General features: G+C 42.6%; 1 protein-coding gene across 1 annotated transcript in view; it reads right to left on the bottom strand.

Moving 5' to 3' along the window:
* The window catches only part of GALNT9 (polypeptide N-acetylgalactosaminyltransferase 9), a 422,479-nt gene extending 399,440 nt beyond the window's left edge, over positions 1 to 23,039 (bottom strand). The window contains exon 1 of the mRNA XM_075832874.1: positions 21,931 to 23,039. Coding sequence (XP_075688989.1) covers positions 21,931 to 22,171 — 241 coding nt within the window. The 5' untranslated portion in view covers positions 22,172 to 23,039. The remainder of the gene's footprint in view (positions 1 to 21,930) is intronic.
* Positions 23,040 to 24,480: the final 1,441 nt, after the last annotated feature.

Below are 24,480 nucleotides of genomic sequence, written 5' to 3'. Positions count from 1 at the left end.
TCCAATTGTTTTATGCCATGAGAGGTTCCCCAGAGATTGTTATTTGGACCAGTGTGCTATTTTTAATGTTTTCTTAATGGCCTGTAAAGCAAGATAGAATTATTCTTTCTTTTTTTTGTGCTTAAGTTATCAACGTAATTAAAGTTCTGATCGAGGATATTTGAGAGTTCTTTCACTTGTTACAGCAAACAAAAAGAAGATCACCTTTGTGTTAGCTTTCCAAGCTTTATCTTGTGATAAAGTTAGAAAAGGGTTTCATGTATTGTCATTAATGTTAGTTATGTGTGTAGATGGTATATTAACCCCCTTTAGGACGCAGCTAATGAGAATTTTTAGGACGCAGAAACTGTTTTACTTTTTTCATCACTGCGCTCCGCAGGCCATAACTTTTAAATTTTTCCATTAATGTAGCCGTGTGAGGGCTTGTTTGTTCACGGAACAAGTTGTATTTTTTATTGGCACCTTTATTTTTGTGTCGCCACATTCAGAGAGCCATAATAAAATATATTGTGCTGTAGACGAAGCTGTGTTTGTTTTATGAAGTACAAGAAGTGTATTTTTTAATTGCACAATTTTAATGTACATATAACTTATTGATTAACTTTGATTAACTTTTATTAACAGTTTTTGGGGGTGAATTGAAAAAAAGCAATCAATGCCACTATTGTTCTTTAAGTTTTTAATTTACACAGTTAACCGTGCTGCATAAATAACATGTTACATTTATTCTATGGGCCGGTACGATTACAGCGATACCAAATATGTATATTTTTTTTATGTGACAACTTTTGCACAATCATACAGGGGGAAAAAAATGTATGATGCCGCATTCCAAGAGCCATAACTTTTTTATTTTTCTGTCAACATAACCGTTTGATGGCTTGTTTTTTGCGGGAGAAGTTGTAGTTTTTTATGGCACCATTTAATGTACCATATAATGTACTGGGAAACTGCAAATAAAATATTTGTGAGGTGAAATGGGAAGAAAACAGCCATTGCACCAATTTTTGTGGGGTTTGTTTTCACGCCGTTCATTGTGCTGTAAAAACGACATGTTCACTTTATTCTACGAGCTGATACGATTATGGCGATACCAAATGTATATATTTTTTAATGTTTTACTGCTTTTTGTTAAAAAAATTGTTTTGTGTCGTCACGTTCTGAGAACCAAACTTTTTTTTATTTTTCTGTAGATTTAGCGATGCTTATTTTTTGTGGGGCAAGCTGTAGTTTTTATTAGTACCAATTTTTGGTACATGCGACTTTTTATCCCTTTTTTTTTCCACTTTTTGTGTAGCTAAGGTGAACAAAAACCAGCAATTCAGTTGTTTTTAATTATTTCAGTTTTTTTCCAGCACTTACCGAGTGGGTTATATAACGTTATATTGTAATAGTACGGACTTTTACAGGTGCAGCAATTTCAGCTATGTTTACTTTTTTTTTTAACATTACTTTAGGGAAAAAATGGGAAAAGGGTTTTAATATTTTTTTTTTGGTACATTAAAAAAAACTTTATTTAACAGTTTTTTTTACTTCTTTTTAGTAGTTCCCCTAGGGGACTTGAACCAGCAATTGTTGGATCGCTTACATGATATACTGTAATACTAATGTATTGCAGTATATTATGATTCTTATAGTCTCTTATGATGCTCTTCTGGAGGCTCCCAGGTTGACGACCATCGGCACACCGTTATTGTGTGGCGGGGTAGTCAGAGGGGGCCGCCCCCCCCTCATTATAACGCCTGAGATGCCACAGTCGCGATTTGCCCTTTGCAGTGAGGTGTCGGCTGTATTACACAGCCGACACCCGCTATATAACGAGTGTGCTCAGTCTGTGAGCCCGCTCCATACTTGCTCTTACCAGCTGCCACATACATGTACGTGGCATGTTGCTAAGGGGTTAAATAATGTGTTATCTTATACAGGTCGTAAAGATTGTGGTGATACCATATACAGTATGTGTATTTTTATTTTTTTAATACTTTTGAAAATAAAACTATTTTTTATGGGAAAAAATATATATTTTTATTTTTACTGAGAACAATTTTTCTTCCCTAATAAACGTTATTAAGCTTTGTTTATTTATTTTTTTCGTTTAGTAGGGTACTTCAGAATGCAATCCTTTTATCACTTCTATAATGCTTTGGTATATTCAGCAATAATCTATAATGACATTCCTTTGGCGGGGCGCAGATGGGGTTACAGAGGGGTTCCCCTCACCAGGACGTTCGCTGTCCGCCAGCTGACATTCCACTGTTGCCGATCAGTGGCACATCGCAGCTGATTTTGGCAATTAACCCCTTAAATGCGGTGATAGATTGCGATGACGTAACACTGACAGTTGGAATACATTACACTACAAGGTAGTGTAATGTATTAAAGCAGTGATCAGTGCTGCAGGTAAAAAGTGTAAAAAGTAAAAAAAAAAAGGTTAATAAAAATATTTATTTTTTCCTAGAATAAGTCTTTTATTATAGGAAAAAAATGAAAACGTAAAAAAAAAAGTACACATATTTGGGTATCAGCGCGTTTGTAACAACCCAAGCTAAAAAACTATAATGTTATTTTTCTCACACGGTGAACACTGCAAAAAAAATAAACGAAAAAGTATGCCAGAATCACTATTTTTTGGTCACCACCCCTCCCACAATGTACAATAAAAAGTGGTCAAAAAGTCGCATGTACCCCAAAATAGTACCAATAAAAACTACAACCCGTCCTGCAAATCACAACCCCCTACACAGCTTTTTTGACTGAAAAATAAAAAAGTTATGGCTCTCAGAATATGGTGACACAAAAAAAATTATTTTTTATAAACAAGTGATTTTATTGTGCAAACGCTGCAAAATATAAAAAAAAATATCTACATATGGTATTGCCGTAATTGTACCAACTTGCAGAATAAAGTAAAACTGTCATTTACAGCGCATGATGAACATTGTAAGAAATAAAGAATTCAAAACGCCAAAATCACAGTTTTTTGGTCGCCTTAGCTTTAAATAAAATATAATAAAAAGTGTTTAAAAAGTTGTATGTACCAAAAAAGGGTAGCAATAAAAGCTACAGCTCGTCCCGCCAAAAATAAGGCCTCACACCACTCAATCGACCAAAAGATAAAAAAGTTATCGCTCTCAGAATGTGTTGATACAAAATAATTTTTTTTTTTAACAAATAGTTTATTCCTTGTAAAAGGAGTAAAATATAAAAAAAAAAATACATACATTTGGTATCACCATAATCGTATTACGACGCAAAAAAAGTTAAGTTGTCTTTTTTACCGCACGGTGAAATCAGTAAAAACAAAACCCAAAACACAATGGAGGAATCGCAGTTTTTTCCAATGTTAGCCCACAAAGAATTTTATTTTCGGTTTTCCAGTACATTATATGGTACTTTAAATGGTGTCAATAGAAACTACAAATATTCCTGCAAAAATAAGCCCTCACACCGCTCTATTGATGGAAAAATAAAAAAGTTATGGCATTTGGAATGTGGGGAGTGAAAAACTGAAATGGAAAAGCAAAAAAGGATCAGTCCTGAAAAGGTTTATTAATTTCTAATAATAAAAACAACTAATACCACATATGTGGTATTGTCGTACTCGGGAGAAATTTCTTTACAACTGTTGGGGTGCTTTTTCCTCTTTATCCCTTGTGAAAATGAAAAAATGCAACATTTTATTGGACAAAAATGTTGATATTCATTTTCACGGCCTAATTCCACTAAATTCTGCAAAAGACCTGTGGGGTCAAAATATTAACTATACCCCTAGAAAACTTCCTTGGGGGTGTAGTTTCCCAAATGGGGTCACTTTAGGGTTGTTCCCATTGTTTTGGTTCCTCCAGGGCATTGCAAACGCGTCATTGCACTGAAAATCAATTCAGCAAAATTTGCGCTCCAAAATCCAAGTGGCACTCCTACCCTTCTGAGCCCTACTGTGGGTCCAAACAGCAGTTTATTACCACATATGGGGTATTTACATAATCGGGAGAAGATGCTTTACAAATGTTGGGGCGCATTTTCTTCTTTATTCCTTGTAAATATTACAAATTTCTATGTTTTTTCGGACAAAAAGTAGATTTTCATTTTCACAGACTAAGGGAGGATTTACACGAGCGTGTGCGTTTTGCGCACGCAAAAAACGCGGCGTTTTGCGCACGCAAAAGGCACTTAACAGCTCCGTGTGTCATCACCATATGATGCACGGCTGCGTGATTTTCGAGCAGCCGCCATCATTATGACACTCTGTTTGTATGTTTGTAAACAGAAAAGCACGTGGTGCTTATAACTGCTGTTGCGCGAATCACGCGCGTCCCAAGGAAGTGCTTCCGTGTGGTGCGCGTGATTTTTACGCACCCATTGACTTCAATGGGTGCGTGATGCGCGAACAGAAATATAGGACATGTCGTGCGTTTCACGCAGCGGACACACGCTACATGAAAATCACGGACTGTCTGCACGGCCCAATAGGACGTATTACACGCTCGTGTAAATCCTCTGTTTTGGTACCACAAGACCTCTTCAAATCTGACATGTCGCCTAAAATATAATCTAAAAAAAGGAGGCCCCAAAATCCTCTAGGTGCTCATTTGCTTCTGAAGCCGGTGCTTCAGTCCATTAGCACACTATGGCCACATGTGGGATATTTCTAAAAAATGCAGAATCTGTGTAAAGATGGGGGTAAGGAAACAGGCAAGTGAGCCCTAATCTACCCGCCACTCAGTCCCTGCCTACTTGCAACGACCCGCCCTAGGCGACGGGGTACAACTGGGCGACGGTCCCTATGCTCAATAAGTGCACGACAGACAAACAGACAAGGGTACACAGAAGCAAGGGAAAAAGGGGCAGTTGCCCACAGCAACACCATGAGCAACAAGAGTGGTGAACGAGCCGAGTCAAACCAGGAATGTACGAGGTACCAAACGCAGAGCAGGAGAGTAGTCAGTAAGCCAGGGTCAATATAAAGCAGGGTCAAATGGTTCAAGAAGCTGCAGCAGGGCCAAAAAAAAACAAGAAGAATCACAAGCAAGGAGGAACAGGAAAGGCAGGTATAAATAGACAGAGGGCGGGAGCTAGCTCCGTCTGGCCAGGCTGTGATAGGCTCTCCCACTCCTAAGCCTGCCATCCTGGGTGGTGGAAGATGGAGTCAGTCTCACAGACATAGAAGCAGGTGCAGACTGATTACCTATGGGCGTGGATACAGAAGCTGTGCCTGGCAGATCCTTAACAGTACCCCCCTTTTATGAGGGGCCACCTGACCCTTTCTAGATGGACCTGGTTTATTGGGGAAACGAAGGTGGAACCTCCTGACCAATACCCCAGCGTGAACATCCCGGGCGGGTACCCAAGTCCTCTCCTCAGGCCTGTATCCTCTCCAATGGACCAGGTACTGGAGGGAGCCTTGGACCATCTTGCTGTCCACAATCTTGGCCACCTAGAATTCTACACCCTCAGGGGTGAGAACGGGGACAGGAGGTTTCCTCGAGGGAGCCAAGGACGGGGAGCAGCGTTTAAGGAGGGAGGCATGAAACACGTCGTGTACTCGAAAAGATGGGGGCAACTCCAGTCGGAAGGAGACAGGATTCAGGACTTCAATGACCTTGTACGGCCCTATAAACCGGGGACCAAACTTCTTGGACGGGACTTTAAGGCGCAAGTTCTTTGACGATAGCCACACCAGATCCCCGACCATAAACAAGGGGTTAGCAGAACGTCTTCTGTCTGCCTGAGTTTTTTGTATGCTCTGGGACGCCTCTAGGTTCTTCTGAACCTGGGCCCAGACTGTGCACAGTTCCCGATGAACGACCTCTACCTCGGGATTGTTGGAACTACCAGGTGAAACGGAGGAGAACCGTGGATTAAACCCAAAATTGAAGAAAAAGGGGGAGACCCCTGACCAGTTACTGACCCGGTTATTAAGGGAAAATTCGGCTATGGGAATGAATGAGACCCAATCATATTAACAGTCAGAGATAAAACACCTTAAATATTGTTCTAGATACTGATTAGTCCTCACAGTTTGGCCATTAGTTTCAGGATGGAAGGCAGAGGAGAAGGACAGATCAATCTCCAACTTTTTACAGAAGGCTCTCCAAAACAAAGAAACAAATTGTACCCCTCTGTCAGAAACAATATTGACAAGGACCCCATGGAGATGCAGGATGTGTTTGACAAACAAGGTAGCTAACGTCTTAGCATTGGGTAGTTTTTTGAGCGGTCTACTACAACCCTCACCACCGACTTGCCTTGAGATGGAGGCAAATCGGTGATAAAATCCATGGAGATATGGGTCCAAGGTCTCTGGGAATGGGCAAAGAACGTAGTAAGCCCGCTGGTCGGGACCTGGGAGTCTTGGACCTAGCACAAACCTCACAAGCGGCGACGTAGGCCTTAACGTCTTTAGGCAACCCAGGCCACCAATAGTTTCTGGCAATGAGGTGCTTGGTACCCAGGATGCCTGGACGACCAGATAGTGCGGAGTCATGATTTTCCCTAAGTTTTGATTTTCATGATTTTCCCCTTAGCCGGAATTGCAGGGGACCAAACACCTTGTTCTCAGGAAGGTTCCCGGGAGCTGAACCTTGATCAGCAGCAATTTCAGAGACTAAATCAGAATCAATAGAGGAAATGATTATACCTGGAGGCAAAATACAAGCAGGATCTTCCTCCGAAGGAGGGCTGGCCATGAAGCTACGCGACAGTGCATCAGCCTTAATATTTTTAGACCCAGCCCTATAGGTAACCAAAAAATTGAATCTGGTAAAAAATAACGCCCATCGAGCTTGTCTCGGGTTTAGCCTCTGGGCAGATTCTAGGAAAACCAGATTCTTGTGGTCGGTAAGGACCGTTACCTGGTGCCTAGCCCCCTCCAGGAAGTGGTGCCACTCTTCAAATGCCCATTTAATGGCTAAGAGTTTGCGGTTGCCAATATCATAGTTACTCTCAGTGGGCGAAAACTTCCTGGAGAAGTAGGCACAGGGACGGAGATGGGTGCGGGACCTGGTACCCTCGGACAAGACAGCCCCCACTCCCACCTCGGACGCGTCAGCCTCCACGATAAATGGCTCCAATTGGTTGGGCTGAACCAACACCGGGGCCGAGATAAAGCACTTCTTAAGGACCTCAAAAGCCTGGACAGCCTCAGGAGGCCAGTGGAGGAGATCAGCACCCTTGCGAGTGAGGTCCGTAAGAGGCTTAGCGATGACCGAGAAGTTAGCAATAAATCTCCTGTAATAATTAGCGAACCCCAAGAAGCACTGTAACGCCTTCAGGGAGGCAGGTTGGACCCATTCCGCCACAGCCTGGACCTTGGCGGGGACCATGCGGAATTCATGAGGAGTGAGGATTTAACCCAAAAATTTTATCTCCTGCACCCCAAACACACATTTTTCGGTCCTCGCAAACAGTTTGTTTTCCCGAAGGACCTGGAGCACCTTCCTGACATGCTCAATGTGGGAGGACCAGTCCTTGGAAAACACAAGTATATCAACAAGGTACACTACAAGAAATACCCCCAGGTAATCTCTTAAAATCTCATTTATGAAATTCTGGAAGACCGCGGGAGCATTACACAACCCAAAGGGCATGACGAGGTATTCGAAATGACCTTCGGCCGTGTTAAAAGCAATCTTCCACTCATCCCCCTCTTTGATGCGGATAAGGTTATACGCCCCCCGTAGATCAAACTTAGAGAACCATTGTGCCCCCTGAACCTGATTAAAGAGATCAGGAATGAAAGGAAGGGGATACTGGTTCCTTACAGTGACCTTATTCAAGTTACGGTAGTCAATGCATGGCCTAAGACCACCATCCTTCTTCCCTACAAAGAAGAAGCCAGCACCTACCGGAGAAGTAGAGGGGCGAATGTAACCCTTGGCCAGGCATTCCTGGATATACTCTCTCATGGCTTCACGTTCGGGACAAGAGAGATTAAATATCCTACCCTTAGGGAGCTTAGCTCTTGGTACTAAATCGATAGCGCAATCGTATTCTCTATGAGTAGGTAACACTTCGGAGGCCTCCTTAGAGAAAACATCAGCGAAGTCCTGAACAAACTCAGGTAGCGTGTTCACCTCCTCAGGGGGAGAAATAGAATTAACAGAAAAACATGACGTCAAGCATTCATTACCCCATTTGGTAAGATCCCCAGTATTCCAGTCAAACGTGGGATTATGCAACTGCAACCAGGGAAGGCCTAAAACCAAATCGGACGATAATCCCTGCATCAACAGTACAGAGCACTGCTCCAAATGCATGGAGCCAACAAGGAGTTCAAAAACAGGGGTATGCTGTGTAAAATAACCATTAGCGAGAGGAGTGGAGTCGATACCCACTACCGGGACAGGTTTAGGCAAATCAATCAAAGGCATAGCTAGAGACATAGCAAATTCCGCAGACATGATATTAGCAGACGACCCTGAATCCATGAAGGCACTGCCGGTAGCAGACCTACCACCAAAAGAGACCTGAAAGGGAAGCAAGATTTTATTACGTTTCATATTTACGGGAAATACCTGTGCGCCCAAGTGACCTCCCCGATGATCACTTAGGCGCGGAAGTTTTCCGGCTGCTTATTCTTACGCCTAGGACAGGTGTTCACTTGATGCTTGTCATCCCCACAATAGAAGCAGAGACAATTCTTCCTGCGGAACTCTCTACGTTGTTGGGGGGACACGGAGGCACCGAGTTGCATAGGTACCTCCGAGTCTTCCGTGGAAGAACGAAGCAACGGAACCTCGGGAGGCATCATGAGGGAGTCAGAGGAGAAAACACAAAAACGTTCACGTTGTCGTTCCCTGAGATGTCGGTCAAGTCGTACCGCTAAAGCCATAACCTGGTCTAGGGAGTCAGAAGAGGGATAGCTAACTAGCAGGTCTTTCAGGGCGTTTGACAGACCCAACCTAAACTGGCACCTTAAGGCAGGGTCATTCCACCGAGAAGCTACGCACCACTTCCTAAAGTCAGAGCAATACTCCTCAACAGGTCTCTTACCCTGACGTAAGGTCACCAGATGACTCTCGGCAAAGGCAGTCCTGTCAGTCTCGTCATAAATGAGTCCGAGAGCAGAAAAGAAAAGATCAACAGAGGAAAGTTCAGGGGCGTCAGGAGCCAAGGTGAAGGCCCATTCTTGGGGCCCTTCCTGGAGCCGGGACATAATTATACCCACCCGCTGGCTCTCAGAACCTGAGGAGTGGGGCTTTAAACGAAAATAGAGCCTACAACTCTCCCGAAAGGAGAGAAAAGTCTTCCGGTCCCCTGAGAACCGGTCAGGCAACTTGAGGTGGGGTTCAAGAGGTGAGGTGAGGGGCACTACCATGGTAGCATCAGGCTGGTTGACCCTCTGAGCCAGGGCCTGGACCTGTAGGGAGAGACCCTGCATTTGCTGAACCAGGGTCTCAAGGGGGTCCATAGTAGTGTGAGGGACCAGGGTAGAGTAGTTATATGGGCTTGTGATTATGTAATGATGGGGGGTAAGGAAACAGACAAGTGAGCCTTAATCTACCCGCCACTCAGTCCCTGCCTACTTGCAACGACCCGCCCTAGGCGACGGGGTACAACTGGGCGACGGTCCCTACGCTCAATAAGTGCACGACAGACAAACAGACAAGGGTACACAGAAGCAAGGGAAAAAGGGGTAGTTGCCCACGGCAACACCGTGATCAACAAGAGTGGTGAACGAGCCGAGTCAAACCAGGAGTGTACGAGGTACCAAACGCAGAGCAGGAGAGTAGTCAGTAAGCCAGGGTCAATATGAAGCAGGGTCAAATGGTTCAAGAAGCTGCAGCAGGGCCAGGAAACAAAACAAGAAGAATCACAAGCAAGGAGGAACAGGAAACGCAGGTATAAATAGACAGAGGGCGGGAGCTAGCTCCGTCTGGCCAGGCTGTGATAGGCTCTCCCACTCCTAAGCCTGCCATCCTGAGTGAAGGAAGATGGAGTCAGTCTCACAGACATAGAAGCAGGTGCAGACTGATTACCTATGGACGTGGATACAGAAGCTGTGCCTGGCAGATCCTTAACAATCTGGGCTATAAATATCGATTTGCTTTTCTCTGGTAAAACCTTCTGTGTTACAGATTTTTTTTTATTACAACTGAATTTCGGCAAAAAAAAATTTAATTTGTAAATTTCCCCTCTACTTTGCTTTACTTTCTGTGAAACGCCTAACCGGTTAAGAAACTTTCTGAATGCTGTTTTGAATAATTTGAGGGGTGCAGTTTTTAAAATGGGGCATTCTAATATATAAGGCCATCAAAACCACTTCAGAACTAAACTGGTACCTGTAAAAATAGACTTTTGAAATTCTATTGAAGTTCTAAACCTTGTAACGTCCTAGAAAAATAAAAGGACGTTCAAAAAATGATGCAAGCATAAAGTAGACATATGGGAAATGTTAACTAGTGACTATTTTGTGTGTTATTACTATCTGTTTTACAAGCAGATCCATTTACATTTTTTTGAAAAATGCACATTTTTGCAAATTTTCTCTAATTTTTGGTATTTTTCACTAATAAATATTGAAATTATGGACCAAATTTTTCCACTAACATAAAGTACAATATGTCACGAGAAAACAGTCTCAGAATCGCTTGGATAGTTAAAACCATTCCCATGGTATTACCACATAAATTGACACATGTCAGATTTGAAAAAATAGGCTGTGCCACAAGGCCAAAACAGGCTGCGTCCTGAAGGGGTTAAGCATAAAATATGTCTATTCACATCAATGTGTTGTATGTGTAATGCAGAATAGAACGGGTCCTCCAGTGCAATAACTGCTCTTTTGTAACAGGGGATTAACTCTTAACTCTAACTATGAACTTGATGGACATATGTCTTTTTTCAACCGTACAAACCATGTAACTATGTATGTAACTCATAATTTCATAATTAATTATATGGCAATGGGTTTTCTTAGCTGGGCAACCCATTTAACAACTATTATTTTGAAGTCATTTATATATTTAATAATATTAATATTAATAACACATAAAGAAAAGACTGGCATCAAAACTATTGGATTATTAAGAAATATGTAAAGGATCCGCCAGGCACAGCTTCGGGGTTAACTCCCTTAATTAATCAGTCAGCACCTGAATCTACATCCCTGAGACTGACTCCAGCTTCCTCCACTCAGGCTGGCAGGCTTAGGAGTGGGAGAGCCTATCACAGCCTGGCCAGACTCAGCTAGCTCCCGCCCTCTGTCTATTTATGCCTGCATTTCCTGTTCCTCCTTGCTTGTTATCTTTTTCGTGTGGTTTCCTGGCCCAGCTACAGCTCCTTCTATTTTGTTCCTGCTCCATACAGACCCTGGCTTACTGACTACTCTTCTGCTCTTCGTTTGGTACCTCGCACACTCCTGGCTTGACTCGGCTCGTTCACCACTCTGGTTGCTCACGGTGTTGCCGTGGGCAACTGCCCCTTTCCCTTGCTTGTATTCCCTTGTATGTTTTTCGTGTTTGTTGTGCACTTACTGAGTGCAGGGACCGCCGCCCAGTTGTACCCCGTCGCCTAGGGCGGGTCGTTGCATGTAGGCAGGGACAGAGTGGCGGGTAGATTAGGGCTCACTTGTCCGTTTCCCTACCCCCCGGTCATTACAAAATAAATATTACATTAAAGGGCTATTACAGTTTAAGGAAATAAAGATTATTCTTTGTATGATGAAAAGTTGTACAAGTTTCAAATTTTTTTTCTGTATCAATTTCTTCTGTTTTTCAAGATCTATGCTTGCTATCATTCAATGGGTGCCTTTATTGGTTAAAAATCTGCCCTGGTCATGTAAATGACACAGCTGTATGGCTCGTTACAAAAACAGCTCTGAGAACTGTATTTAAATAAAATGGTCTAGACCACCACATGACCAGTGTCACGGTGCGGGGTGTGGACCCACTGGGCCGTACCGCGTAGCAGGATAGCAGCTGGCCAAACAGGTACAATGCAATATCTATAGTTCAGAAAGGGTACCTGAGGCAATGTAGACAGTATCGGTGGATTCAGTCTAAGATGAGGATCCAACAGTAGACGAACACCCAGCGGGGTGCGACACAATAGATGCAGCGGAGAGCACAACACGACTTCCACTCTTGAATGCACAGGGGCGCGGTAGAATGGGATACAGGGAACAGGCAGCAGGAACGGGTAACACCGGGAACTGGAAAACACTAGGGGACCATTTGCAATGACAAACTAAAGGTAACACAACAATGCTCAGGCAAGGATCGAGAGGGCAGAGCCCCTTTATGGTCCCAAAGCATGCTGGGCTGATTGCAGTATTCTGTAACTGTGCGTGTACTGGCCCTTTAAGGCCACGCACACGCACCCTGCGGGAGACAGTGTCCGGACCAGGAAGTGAGTGCCGGCGTCTCTCAGGAGGGAGATGCTGCCGGGAACTCACTCGTCCATGGCCGCGACAGTCAGAGGGTAAATCAGGACGACTGTCCACGGCCATAGGTGTTACAACCAGGACAGATTTTTGTTCCCTGGAAGTAAACAATAAAGGTCCCTTTCGAACTAAAGCAAGCAGAGATCTTCAAAACTATGAGGAATTGCTACGGAAAGTATATTAAAAAAATCGTACTACTTTATATCATACAATTCATAAGCTTTATCTGCTGAAGCCGTAATACCCTTTCAAGTGTTCCTGGAAAATACAGTCAAAATGGCTGAGGGTGGGGGGAAATTTACTGTAAAATCTTTACCTGACCTTGTAACTGCTTTTGACACAAAAAGTTATGCTCGGATTGCAAAATTGTGTCTTGCACAAAGATGATGAGGGAAAGAAAGGATAATTTTCTTCCCTCTTCAGTTTTCAATAAAGAGAGTATGTCGGACTTAGGGGCCGTTTACATATATCCGCTGCCCCTGTCAGATTCCCTCCGGCCTGTTACAGAACAGCCGGAGGGAAACTGATGCTAGAACGGATCCCATAGCTTTCTATGGGATCCGTCCTAGCACAGGGGACGTCAGTCGTGGCTTCTTACGGCACTGGACCTGTGGAGGAGCCGGATCCAAAATCTTTACCTTCAGCGTTTTTGGGTCCGGCTCCCAGGGAGGTCCGGCGCCGTATCCTATCTATTTTAACAGTGGCCGGATGAACGCCTTTCGGCAGCACCCGGCGTGAAGGAGTCCTGGGGTATGTCCCGCTGAGTTGAACCCAATTCTGAAGCAAGGAACAATCAGCTCCCTGCTTCAGAATTAGTTCAGAGCAGAGGACATGACGTCAGTGGCTACTGATTGAGCGGAATCACTGTTGCCGATGATCTGGCCGGGGATTCTGCTCTTAGATGAAACCCCTGAGGTTACTGTCCATATATGGACATTGACATCAGGAGCTCCTCCTGGAGTGGAATCCCTGGCCAGAGTTGGCAACGGGGATACAGCTCAAGGAGTAGCCAGTGATGTCACGGTCCATATATGGATAGTGGCATCAGGGAGTCATCTTTGAGGGAATGCTGTGGCTGGAGATTATTTTCAGGGAGTAACCCCTGACGTCAGGGGCTCCTCCTGAAGGGAATCCCCGGCCACAGCATCGGCTGTGTGGCACAATCTACAGGGGGCACTGTGTGGTGCCATCTACAGTGGGCGCTGTGTGATGCTATCTACAGGGGGCTGTGTGACTATCTACAGTGGGTACTGTGGCATTATATACAGAGGGCACTGCAGCATTAACTACAGAGGATTATGTGGCACTATCTACAGGGGAAGGGGGTAGCGCTATATACAGTGGGAGTGTCGCCAGTGTCCCCTAAATGGTGCGCGGCCGTGCACCTTCCACAGTACGCCCACTCGCTAAAGTTTAAAGCCTGCGCACTGTCACGGGCGGCAGGCGGATGCAGTGACATCGCTAGCACCAGAGGGGGCTCCGGTGCTAGCGACAGCCACATTCACTTGTCTGTGCGTCCTTTTTTTTTTTAGGGAGTTGTGTGGGAGTATGTACAAGGGGAGAGGGGGGCTGGGTAGCACTATATACAAGGGGAGGGGGGATTGCTTTGTGGCAGTATAGAAAGGGTGGGGGAGAATTGCTGTGTGGTAATAAACAGGGGGAATTGCATTGTAGAACTATATAAAAGGGGAAGGGGGCTGTGTAGCAGTATATACAAGGGGAGAGGGGGGCTGTGTAGCATTATATACACGGGGGATTGCTGTGTAGCACCATATACAAGGGGAGGGGGATTGCTGTGTGGCAGTATATACAAGGGGAGGAGGCCTCTGTGACAGTATATACAAGGGGAGGTGGGCTGTGTAGTATATACAAGGGGAAGGGGGGCTGTGTAGCAGTATATACAAGGGGAGAGGGGTGCTGTCTAGCACTATATACACGGGGAGAGTGCTGTGTCGCACCATATACAAGGGGAGGGGGGATTGCTGTGTGGCAGTATATACAAGGAGTGGGGGCTGTGTGGCAGTGTATAGACGGGGAGGGGGGATTGTTGTGTGGCAGTATATAGAAGGGGAGGGGGGATTGCTGTGTGACAGTGTATACAAGGGGAGGGGGGATTGCTGTGTGGCAGTATATACAAGGGGATGGGGGATTGCTGTGTGGCAGTGTATGCAAGGGGAGGGGGGATTTCTGTGTGGCAGTATATACAAGGGGAGGGCGGATTGCTGTGTGACAGTATATACAAGGGGAAGGGGGCTGTGTGGTAGTATATACAGGGGAGGGGGGATTGCTGTGTAGCACCATATAAAAGTGGAGGAGGATTGCTGTGTGGCAGTATATACAAGGGGAGGGGGGCTGTGTGGCAGTATATAAAAGGGAAGGGGGGATTGCTGTGTAGCAGTATATACAAGGGGAGGTGGCTGTGTGACAGTATATACAAGGGGAGGGGAGATTGCTGTGTGACAGTATATACAAGGGGAGGGGGGCTATGTGGCAGTATATGCAACGGGAGGGTGGATTGCTTTTTAGCAGTATATACAAGGGGAGGGGGGCTGTGTGACAGTATATACAAGGGGAGGGGAGATTACTGTGTGACAGTATATATAAGGGGAGGGGGGCTGTGTGGCAGTATCTACAAGGGGAGGGGGGATTGCTGTGTGACAGTATATACAAGGGGAGGGGGATTGCTTTTGTGGCAGTATATACAAGGGGAGGGGGTAATTGCTGTGTGGCAGTATATACAAGGGGAGAGGGATCGTTGTGTGACATTATATACAAGGGGTATGCGTGGCATTATCTACAGGGGGCTGTGTCATACTATCTACAGGGGGCTCCATGGTGCTATCTACAGGGGGGCTGTGTGGCGCTCTCTACAGGGGGTTGTGTGTGGCGCTATCTACAGGGGGGCTGTGTGGCACTATCTACAGGGGGGCTGTGTGGCGCTACCTACAGGCGGCTGCATGTGGCGCTATCAACAGGGGGGCTGTGTGGCATTATCTACAGGGGGTCTGTGTGGCGATATCTACAGGGAGTGTTTGGGATGCTATCTACATGGGGTCTGTGTGGCGCTATCTACAGGCGTCTGTGTGTGCTCCCTAACTGCCCCTCTCAGGAGCTGCCAAGACTTTGAACATTGGGTGGCGCTATCTACAGGAGGGCACTGTGTGGCACAATGTACAAGGGGCACTTTGTGGTGCCATCTACAGTGGGTGCTGTGTGACACTATTTACGGGGGACACTGTGTTGTGCCATCTACAGTGGGCGCTGTGTGGCGCTATCTACAGGGGGCTGTGTGACTATCTACAGGGGGTACTGCGGCATTATATACAGAGGGCACTGCGGCATTATCTACAGGGGTTGTGTGGCACAAAATACAGGGGAAGGGGGTAGCGCTATATACAGTGGGGGTGGCGCTATCTACAGGGGGGCGCTGTGTGCCACAATCTACAGGGGGTGCTGTGTGGTCCCATCTTCAGTGGGTGCTTTGTGGCACTGTCTACAGGGGGGCTGTGTGATATTATCTACAGGGGGTTCTGTGGCATTATATACCGAGGGCACTGCGGCATTATGTACAGAGGGCACTGTTTCATTATCTACATATGAAATGCAAAACAGCCGACAAATACAGACCTAGGCAGCCATTTTCAACCGCAGACACCCGAACCCTGTTGTGTGAATAGAAACAACAGCAATCCCTGCGTGGTGGGGGGTGGGTAGGAGATGTGGGGTGGGATTGTGTAGCTCCTCCCTGAACTAGCTACTCCCTGAAGTTAGGGCTAGTGTTTGGGGTCTTTGAAGGCTCACAAGGCTGCATCGAAGATCTGAGTGGACAGCAGCTGCCCCCTGGGCTCTCTCTCTCAGCGACTGCCTTGGCGCTGAACTGAAAATAACACACGTGACATTACAATTTGTGTGTCCGACTTCAGTGTAGCACTGAGGCCGTAGCAGAGAAGGAGAGCCCTGACATGTTACACAAGTATCTAATCTATCATGTATTCAATCTATCAAAAGCTATGCACCACTCTGCTAAAATTGCCACATTTTCAGCCTCTAGACCATCTTTTTGGTGGACCATTGCGGTAAAAACTGATCTTAAAAACGGATGGTAAAAACTGATGACAACTAATGTCAACTGATGGTTTTGTAGTAAAAATCGTGAAAAAGCCTGATGGCAACTGATACATTTTTGCATCAGTTGTAATCACTTGAGAGACAAATAAACTGATGCTGATGCAACTGATATATGTGAACGCACCCTAAGGGCCTGTTCTCATCACCGTTCGCTTTTCGTTCCGGGGTTCCGTCGGAGGTTTCCGTCGAATGAACCCTGCAACGGAAAGTGAAAGTGAAACCACAGCTTCCATTTCAGTCACCATTGATATCTATGGTGAAGGAAACATCGCTAATGGTTTCCGTTCATCACCATTCCGGCAGATTTCCATTTTTCAGACTGAATCAATAGCGCAGTCGACTCCGCTATTGATTCTGTCGTTAAAACGGAAACCTGCCGGAATGGTGATGAACAGAAACCATTAGCGATGTTTCCATCACCATTGATATAAATGTTGACTGAAACTGAAGCTGTGGTTTCACTTTCACTTTCCGTTGCGGTGTTCACCCGACGGAAACCTCTGACGGGACCCCCCTGGAACGGAAAGTGAACGATGATGTGAACAGGCCCTTACTATCCTGCCTGGCAGCTAACAGGACACCCTACCAGCCCTGGCTATTAGCAGAGCTTTATCCTATTTACATATAAGATGAAAATATTAAGTAAATATTTTGACTGTCAACATGGGTGTTAGGGAATGAGCTGTTTATCTGTCCTCTATGCATCAGCCAAAAAGACACTTCAGGAAAAGTGTAGTAAAAATGATAACACATACATTAAAAGGTTTATATTATGAGACTGTATTCTGATGGTACGATTAAATCACGGATAATTACTGCATTTACCACAAACTATGTGGTTTTTGCAAAAGCACAACAAAAATGTGGCATTTTGCAGCAATTCGCTGTAATAAACCATGATTTGACTTCACAGTCAAAACAAGTTCTTAGCATTACATGTATAATTTGTAAATTACATTAAACACTAGAATTTATTGTAATGAATATATGTCTGTAGTCCTGTGTAGCAATTGCTTTTCCTGCAGCTAATACTTAGGACATGGGTGGGTCAACTAGATGTAAATCTAATATTTTTTTCTTAATTTTGTACTTAATTTCTACTTTTACTCAAAGGCATATATGCCATAGTGGCTCCTAGGCAGCAATTACTGTAATGCTAGGAATCTAAAATTCAGAGGGAAACAGCCAGAGGTTAACGTCACCTTCCTCTCCTAGAACAAATGGAAAAGAGCAGCTAATACCGCCATAGCACCCATAGGATGTCGTTATGAGGGAACCCATTCACAAAAACACTCAAATGCTTTGAGCGAAACTTAGACATTTTAATTCGCACTACAAGCACCTGCGGGCTTTGTGAGTACATGCAGGTGCTTGTAGGAGGAGTAAAGGTGTGACATCACTTCTTGATACCATAGTGGTGCCTCTGAAATATACTTGATTGCTGTGTCCCAGCTCTTCTAAATCCTCCGGACAGAAGATTCATTGCAGTTGAGTTTGTGAATGTGTGCACCTGTCATTGTTATGGGAGCATTGTGGCTGTCATTGTTAGGGAGGCATTATGGTTGACTATCAAGACCTTGTGGCTCCCATTGTTATAAGGACATTGTGGATGGCTTTGGATTCACTTAGGCTATAATTATGGCTGTCAATCTTATGGAGTCATTGTAGCTTACACTGAAGGCATTGTGGTTGTCATTGTTATGGGGCACTGTAGTTGATATTGGGGCATTGTGGTTCAAACTGTGGGACTTGAAAACATATGCTAAATACAACATCTACATAAATATCTTAGCCACCTACAAAAATACAGGGAGAGGTGAAAGGTGAGTAAAAACCTTAGAAAGAGGGCAAGAGTGTGGTAGTGTGGCATAAATGAGCATTCAGCAAAGGGTTATGTTTGGGGTGTTAGAAACTGTTACCTGGCAATGGTGCAGAAGTAGGGATGAAGCACTCTTCAGAATGACTTCTTCATCACGAATTAGGCTAGACTTACATGGTGATGTGCACATGAAGCCATGCTGGCTATATTAATGATACAGCTTAGGCGGTCTGAAATGCTGAGGAGCACCAGGTCAACAAGATTTAGTATTCAGTTGCCCATTGCGTAGTAGCCAGATTTCATCTAATTTATATACAGGCAGATGTGATGCAATGCTTTGGTTACAGGCCCCTACAATGTTTGAAATAGTTCAATTCCATATGTATCTTACATCAATTTTAAAGATAAAATGTGACACATAGATTTCACAGTGTAACCCTGTACATGATAAAAAAAAAAATCATGTACATCTGTCATAAATGTCAGTATTCACTATCTGAATATTGTCAAGCTAAATGTTTTGCACATTTTCAGATCTCATCATGCATATACACATTTATCACATGACATGTTCATTGGTATTCTGTTCACTGCATTGTATGCATATTTGTATATCATATGTATATCACATATATAGTAAATATAGTATTGTATGAATACACAACTGCTTTCCCATTAGAGGTACCATATGCCAAGCATTTGCATTACTTCCAAAAGCACAACATAAGTGTTGGGGCCCTAGGCAGATATAGAGCTCTTTCTGACAAATGATTGCCCTCATCAGTACAATAAGGAAATATTAATGATTCTAAATAGAATACAGATTAGAATAGATTCCAATTTACCAACGGTCCTCTAACAGTCTCTTTTATCAGTAAATGTATATATCTTATACAACTAACTTGTACACCATTGGGACTTTGTAAGAATACCTTTTATTGATTTTAGATATCTCTACTCTCACAGATACCTTGATGAGAAAAATGAATAATGAATATAGACAGTATTTGAGATTACTGTTCCTCAAAACCCAATGGCAATAGCTTGGAATGCAGTCAGGTGTACCTCATAGTGTATCAGCATTGTATTGAAACTGTGAACCAACAACAACCTACAGAGACTATTCTGCTTGTAGATAAACAGTATTTGCACAAAAGAAACCTTATTAAAAGTAGGAACATTAGACATTAATTAGACATTCTCTTATACAAATCCAGCAGTATTTTAGAGAAAGATCCACTTCTATAGCTGCAGAAAAAAAAATCTGTTCTTTCTGTAAGAGAAGCCATTTTACTATACAATTCGTTGTTTTGTTTCTTTTTTTGGTTTTATCTAAGAATTAACTGGGGATTACATGAAGCAAAATAGCTTTTAAACTTAACATCAGCTTCGATATTTTACTTAATTTTTTACTCATTTTAAGTCTGTGTCTTAGTTGTTGAAGATCATCACATGACACTGTGCAAACTTTACAAGCCATATTGTTCTTTACGGCTTTGGAAGATTCAGCTGAAGCTAAAGATATCTACATCGGAGACACGAGGGTTGACTGATCACGGCTTATTAACGCTGAAAGAAAACAGTATACAGTAAATTTGCCAAGTGAACATATCTGTCTCTACAGCAGTTTTATTGAAAATACTATAACCTATCTCTAAAGCACAGCATGCATACTATACAATCACACTGCAGCTTTTGTTGGAAAAGCTTAATGAAAGTTCTATTACCTTCTATAAAGTAGAACACAGGGAAAAGCAATTTAAATGGACATGATGAAATCCAGAAGGAACGAGCTTTATTGGAGCACGTCTAAAATCTTCATTTCTAAACTGTTTTCTATGCCATTCACTGCTTCACTAACTTTCAGATCTTTACAGATCTAGAAATAGTACAATCAAAAGTAAATGTTGTAATTGTTACAATCAAAATAGTTTACACAATGTATAAACATAATAATCTGATAGCCTTGTGTTGTAATGGATAATTGCTAAACAACTGTATGTTGCTTACAAGTCGCACACTTTTTTGTGTAGTGAATGCAGTTTGTTAATTTTTATGTGTGTTATAAAGCAAATTTCCACATTGGATGCAAATGCATTTAATTAAGCTAATATACATTAGGCCCCATGGTATTAGGGTATTATTATTATTATTATTATTAGTAGTAGTAGTAGTAGTAGTAGTAGTAGTAGTAGTAGTAGCAGTAGTAGTATGTTAAACCAGTGTATTAGAACTTCAAGTATACTCCCAATACATCTAGGTTAAGGAAAATAAGCATAATGGATTCTTGCATGAAATTATGTAAACTGCCAATTAATGACAAATTCAGTACCTATATCTAAATCCCCTACCAATTGCCTAAACAATTATGCTCTCATCTTCTTTTATGGTTGTATGTATGGACTTTATACATACATACATATATATATATATATATATATATATATATATATATATATACATATATATATATATATATATATATATATATACATATATATATATATATATATATGTATATATATATATATATATATATATATATATATATATATATATATATATAAAATGATCCTGGAATACAAATACACAATAATCAATGGTTTGTGAATCAGACATTGCTATCATTGACTCAGTATGTAACAGTATAACTCAGGTGGATGGTCTTGTCATCTTCAACCTCTTTGGAGTCTGAAGGACATTTTTCAATTGCATAATTTGTCTTCTTTAGTATCTTTGGTGAGCTAGGATAGATTAATTGTAATAGATAATATCTTTGTATCAATTGTATTTTTATTTACAGAACCAGGAAAATGTAGGTTTGTTCTGTTAGGAAGACACTGCACATACCTAAAACCAGAAATACAAACATATGACTAACATGTATACATCTCAGGAACCCCCAAGTACTAAGATTCCTCTGGATTCAGGGATTGCACTGCTCCCTTTTGCTATTAAATCCTTTTACACTAAATGAATGTTATTGCTCCAGTACACTCACCAACATTTAGCAGAGCTTTTAATGGCTTAAATTATTGTATTTGCACTCTCGGAAAGAAGGCTGTTACCATAAATTTTTATTTTAAATAGCACTAGTCTTACTTTTAATTATATACAGTCGAGTTTCCAAAACCCATAGCATGTACCAGTGCAGGCTCTTGGCCAAGGTCAATGGGCTGCCCACATAGGGAAGTAAATGCAATCAATTATCTGTGATGTGGAAGTACAGTTTATTTAGCCTGCGTATGAAAGGTCTCATGCACACACACATACCCCTATAATCCCAGGAGTAAAATATTGACATATTGTGTATTACAAATTATTAGTTTAAATTGCAGTTAAAATTAATATATTATAAATTTATATAAAAAGGATGTCTTAAACTGCTGTGATGCTCAATGCATATGAGTACACCTACTTGATGTTTAATAATAATTTACTTTCAAATCCAAGGATATCAAATATGAATTATACGAACCAATGAAGCTCTACATTAAATAAATCCCAACCAAACACACAGAAAAGCCCAGAATGTACATCAAATCAATACTAACAAATCTAGCTATGAAATTTGCAGTACAAAATACAAAGAGCATCTTACCATTTAGCTGGTTATAAACTACTTCTTCTAGGTGGTCCAGTCTTTGCAGAATAGACTCTCGGTCAACCAAAGTTCCCACTTTAGTGTTTCTGCTCCTTACTCTGCGGTCAGAACTTCTCACAATCTGCACCAGCTCTTGGGATCTGTCCTGGATCCTGCAGTAAACTGAAAATAGGATGATCCCCACAAAAACCAGAATATTCACAGTCAGCAAAGTTTTGATTTTTCGTGCCACCGCCATGAAATCTGTGGAAATCCAGCATCAGGACATCCCAAGTAAAGTCTCTCCTTTACACTGAGCCCCAGCAGAGCAGTCCGGAATGGAGAAGCCAAGTGGCATATCACGTAGTACAAGACAAAGGATCTGATACATTTGAAGCTGACCCTTTAGCTCCACAGTGATATACAGCTACAGCCTGAACAGCCTGTTGTGGAGAGGGCATCTATAACAGAAAAAAGTAATTAGGAGCTGGCTACACATTGATAAATGTGGCAAGAAAGTACCATTGAGTAACAGCAGGCTGTAGTAGTGCCCTGGCTACTACAAAAACAGGCTCTGCAAGGCTTAGGAGCTGTTCTTTCAGCACCACATTCTTCTTGTATCCATCTCTCCAGCAATGGTGTATGGAGCTTTTCTTTCAGCACCAGGTCCCTCCTATGTGCCTCCACTGCTCTGTGTGTTCTGGAATACGGCGCTGTTCTTTCAGCACCCCATTCCTTCCATATGTTTCCACTGCTGTGTGCGCAAAATACGGAGCTGTTCTTTCAGCACCACGTCCTTCCTTCAGCTCTACAGTGCTCTGTGCTGTTCTGAAACAGGGAGCTGTCTATTTCAGCACCACCTCCCGTCACTGGTTTTCTCTCTGATGTGGAAGCAGCTCGTAAGCAGACTGCAGCCTCTAAATATTACGTGCTAGGAAAAGCCCCTTGTTATGCTGTGCTTTAGATTTACCGTTCCATAGATAATACATAATTGGAAATCAGTTTTGTAGCAATTACTTGAGTTAAATATTATGCCTGCTGGTGTAATTGTGCTATGTGGGTGTAGAAGTATCTGTGTATTTTTGTATCTAAGTGTATTTGAGTATGATTGTATGTCCTTGTTCCAACACAGAGCGCCTGTGCAGAGTGACGTAGAAATACTCATCAGCATTCACAAAATACAACCAGCATTAACCCTTCTGCTCAATCCTGTGCTCCTCATGATTGCACTTGTTCTGTAAGCAAATGTAGATCACAGCAGCATGCATTCACACTCCTAAATATTTATTTTCACGGTAATAATAAATTCTTATATCACACGCACACACACACACACACACACACACACACACACACACACACACACACACACACACGCTAGTGTTAGTAGGCATGGATTCAGCATAGGGCTGAAATACTGTCCTGATACAAGTTTATATTATATTGTAGCAGTTGTTGCATTTATGCTGCAAACCTATCATTCCCCACACCCAAGGTGCTTTGTTGGGTTGGAATATAGTCACTTTACAGATCTATGGTAGAACCGGCTTGACATGTTGTGTTTTATGTGATTTGGCATTGTAGCATTTAAATAAATACTAAATTGGTATTAAGTGACCTAATGTGTTACTGCCACCTGCCTAAACTATTGAGCCAAGGAAGAATAAATTCTGAAACTACTATTTGCAAAGTGCTAAATACTGTGCATGCATACTACTGTTTGCGTCCAGACATACCCTCTTGTGTAACACATTTATTTTGGTTTCTGTCATTCTCTTGTCAGCTTGATTCAATCTGGCCCTTATCCTCTGACTTTTTGTCTTAAGTCATTTTCCCTAACAGAACTTGTTCCCACATAACTCATATTCACAAACTCTAGAGGTTGATGTGCACACACAAAAAAAGGACAGCAGTTTCTGACTACTCTGTCTGACACCAACAAGCATTTCATGTTCAAAGCCCCTCTGACCACATTTCTTTCTCATTTTGGTGTTTGGGCTTAATAACAACTGAACTTCTTGACAAATGTTGCTTGTTTGTATGCATTGATCTTAGTTAGTTAATGATTGGCTAAATTGATATTTGCATTAATGAGCAGGTTTTACTTAACTATGAGGAACTAATTTTTCCATCTATTTGACAGCTATTATGGTAGATTAGCAAAATGCAAGATTTGAGATTTGATTATGGCAAATGGCAGAAAAAAACCAGACAAAACTGTTTTCCCATTGTATTATATGGACTTGCGAAATCTGCAAATCAGTCAAACTATTCACTCAGCTCTAATATATAATAAAGTGGTCACTGAGAAGCCACTGAGTATGTACTCAGAAACACACCAGCGAAACAAATGTCTATAAACCAGGAGATGTCTCACAATCACTAACTATAGTGTTATTACTCAACTCTCTCGGCTCTGGCGCTGAGTCACGGAGAACTGCCTCGTCCAGTTGCTAGGCCAATCGGTAACTATTCTGTAAACTGCAACCAGGGAATCTGTGAGGGAATATCCATACCCCCTTGCGGGGGTTAAGGGTGAGGAACGGAAAGATTCCTAAGACTCCACAA

Source organism: Rhinoderma darwinii, chromosome 1 (assembly GCF_050947455.1).
Source record: "Rhinoderma darwinii isolate aRhiDar2 chromosome 1, aRhiDar2.hap1, whole genome shotgun sequence".
In the NCBI taxonomy this organism is placed as follows: Eukaryota; Metazoa; Chordata; class Amphibia; order Anura; family Rhinodermatidae; genus Rhinoderma; species Rhinoderma darwinii.
This window is presented reverse-complemented; position numbering and strand designations above follow the sequence as displayed.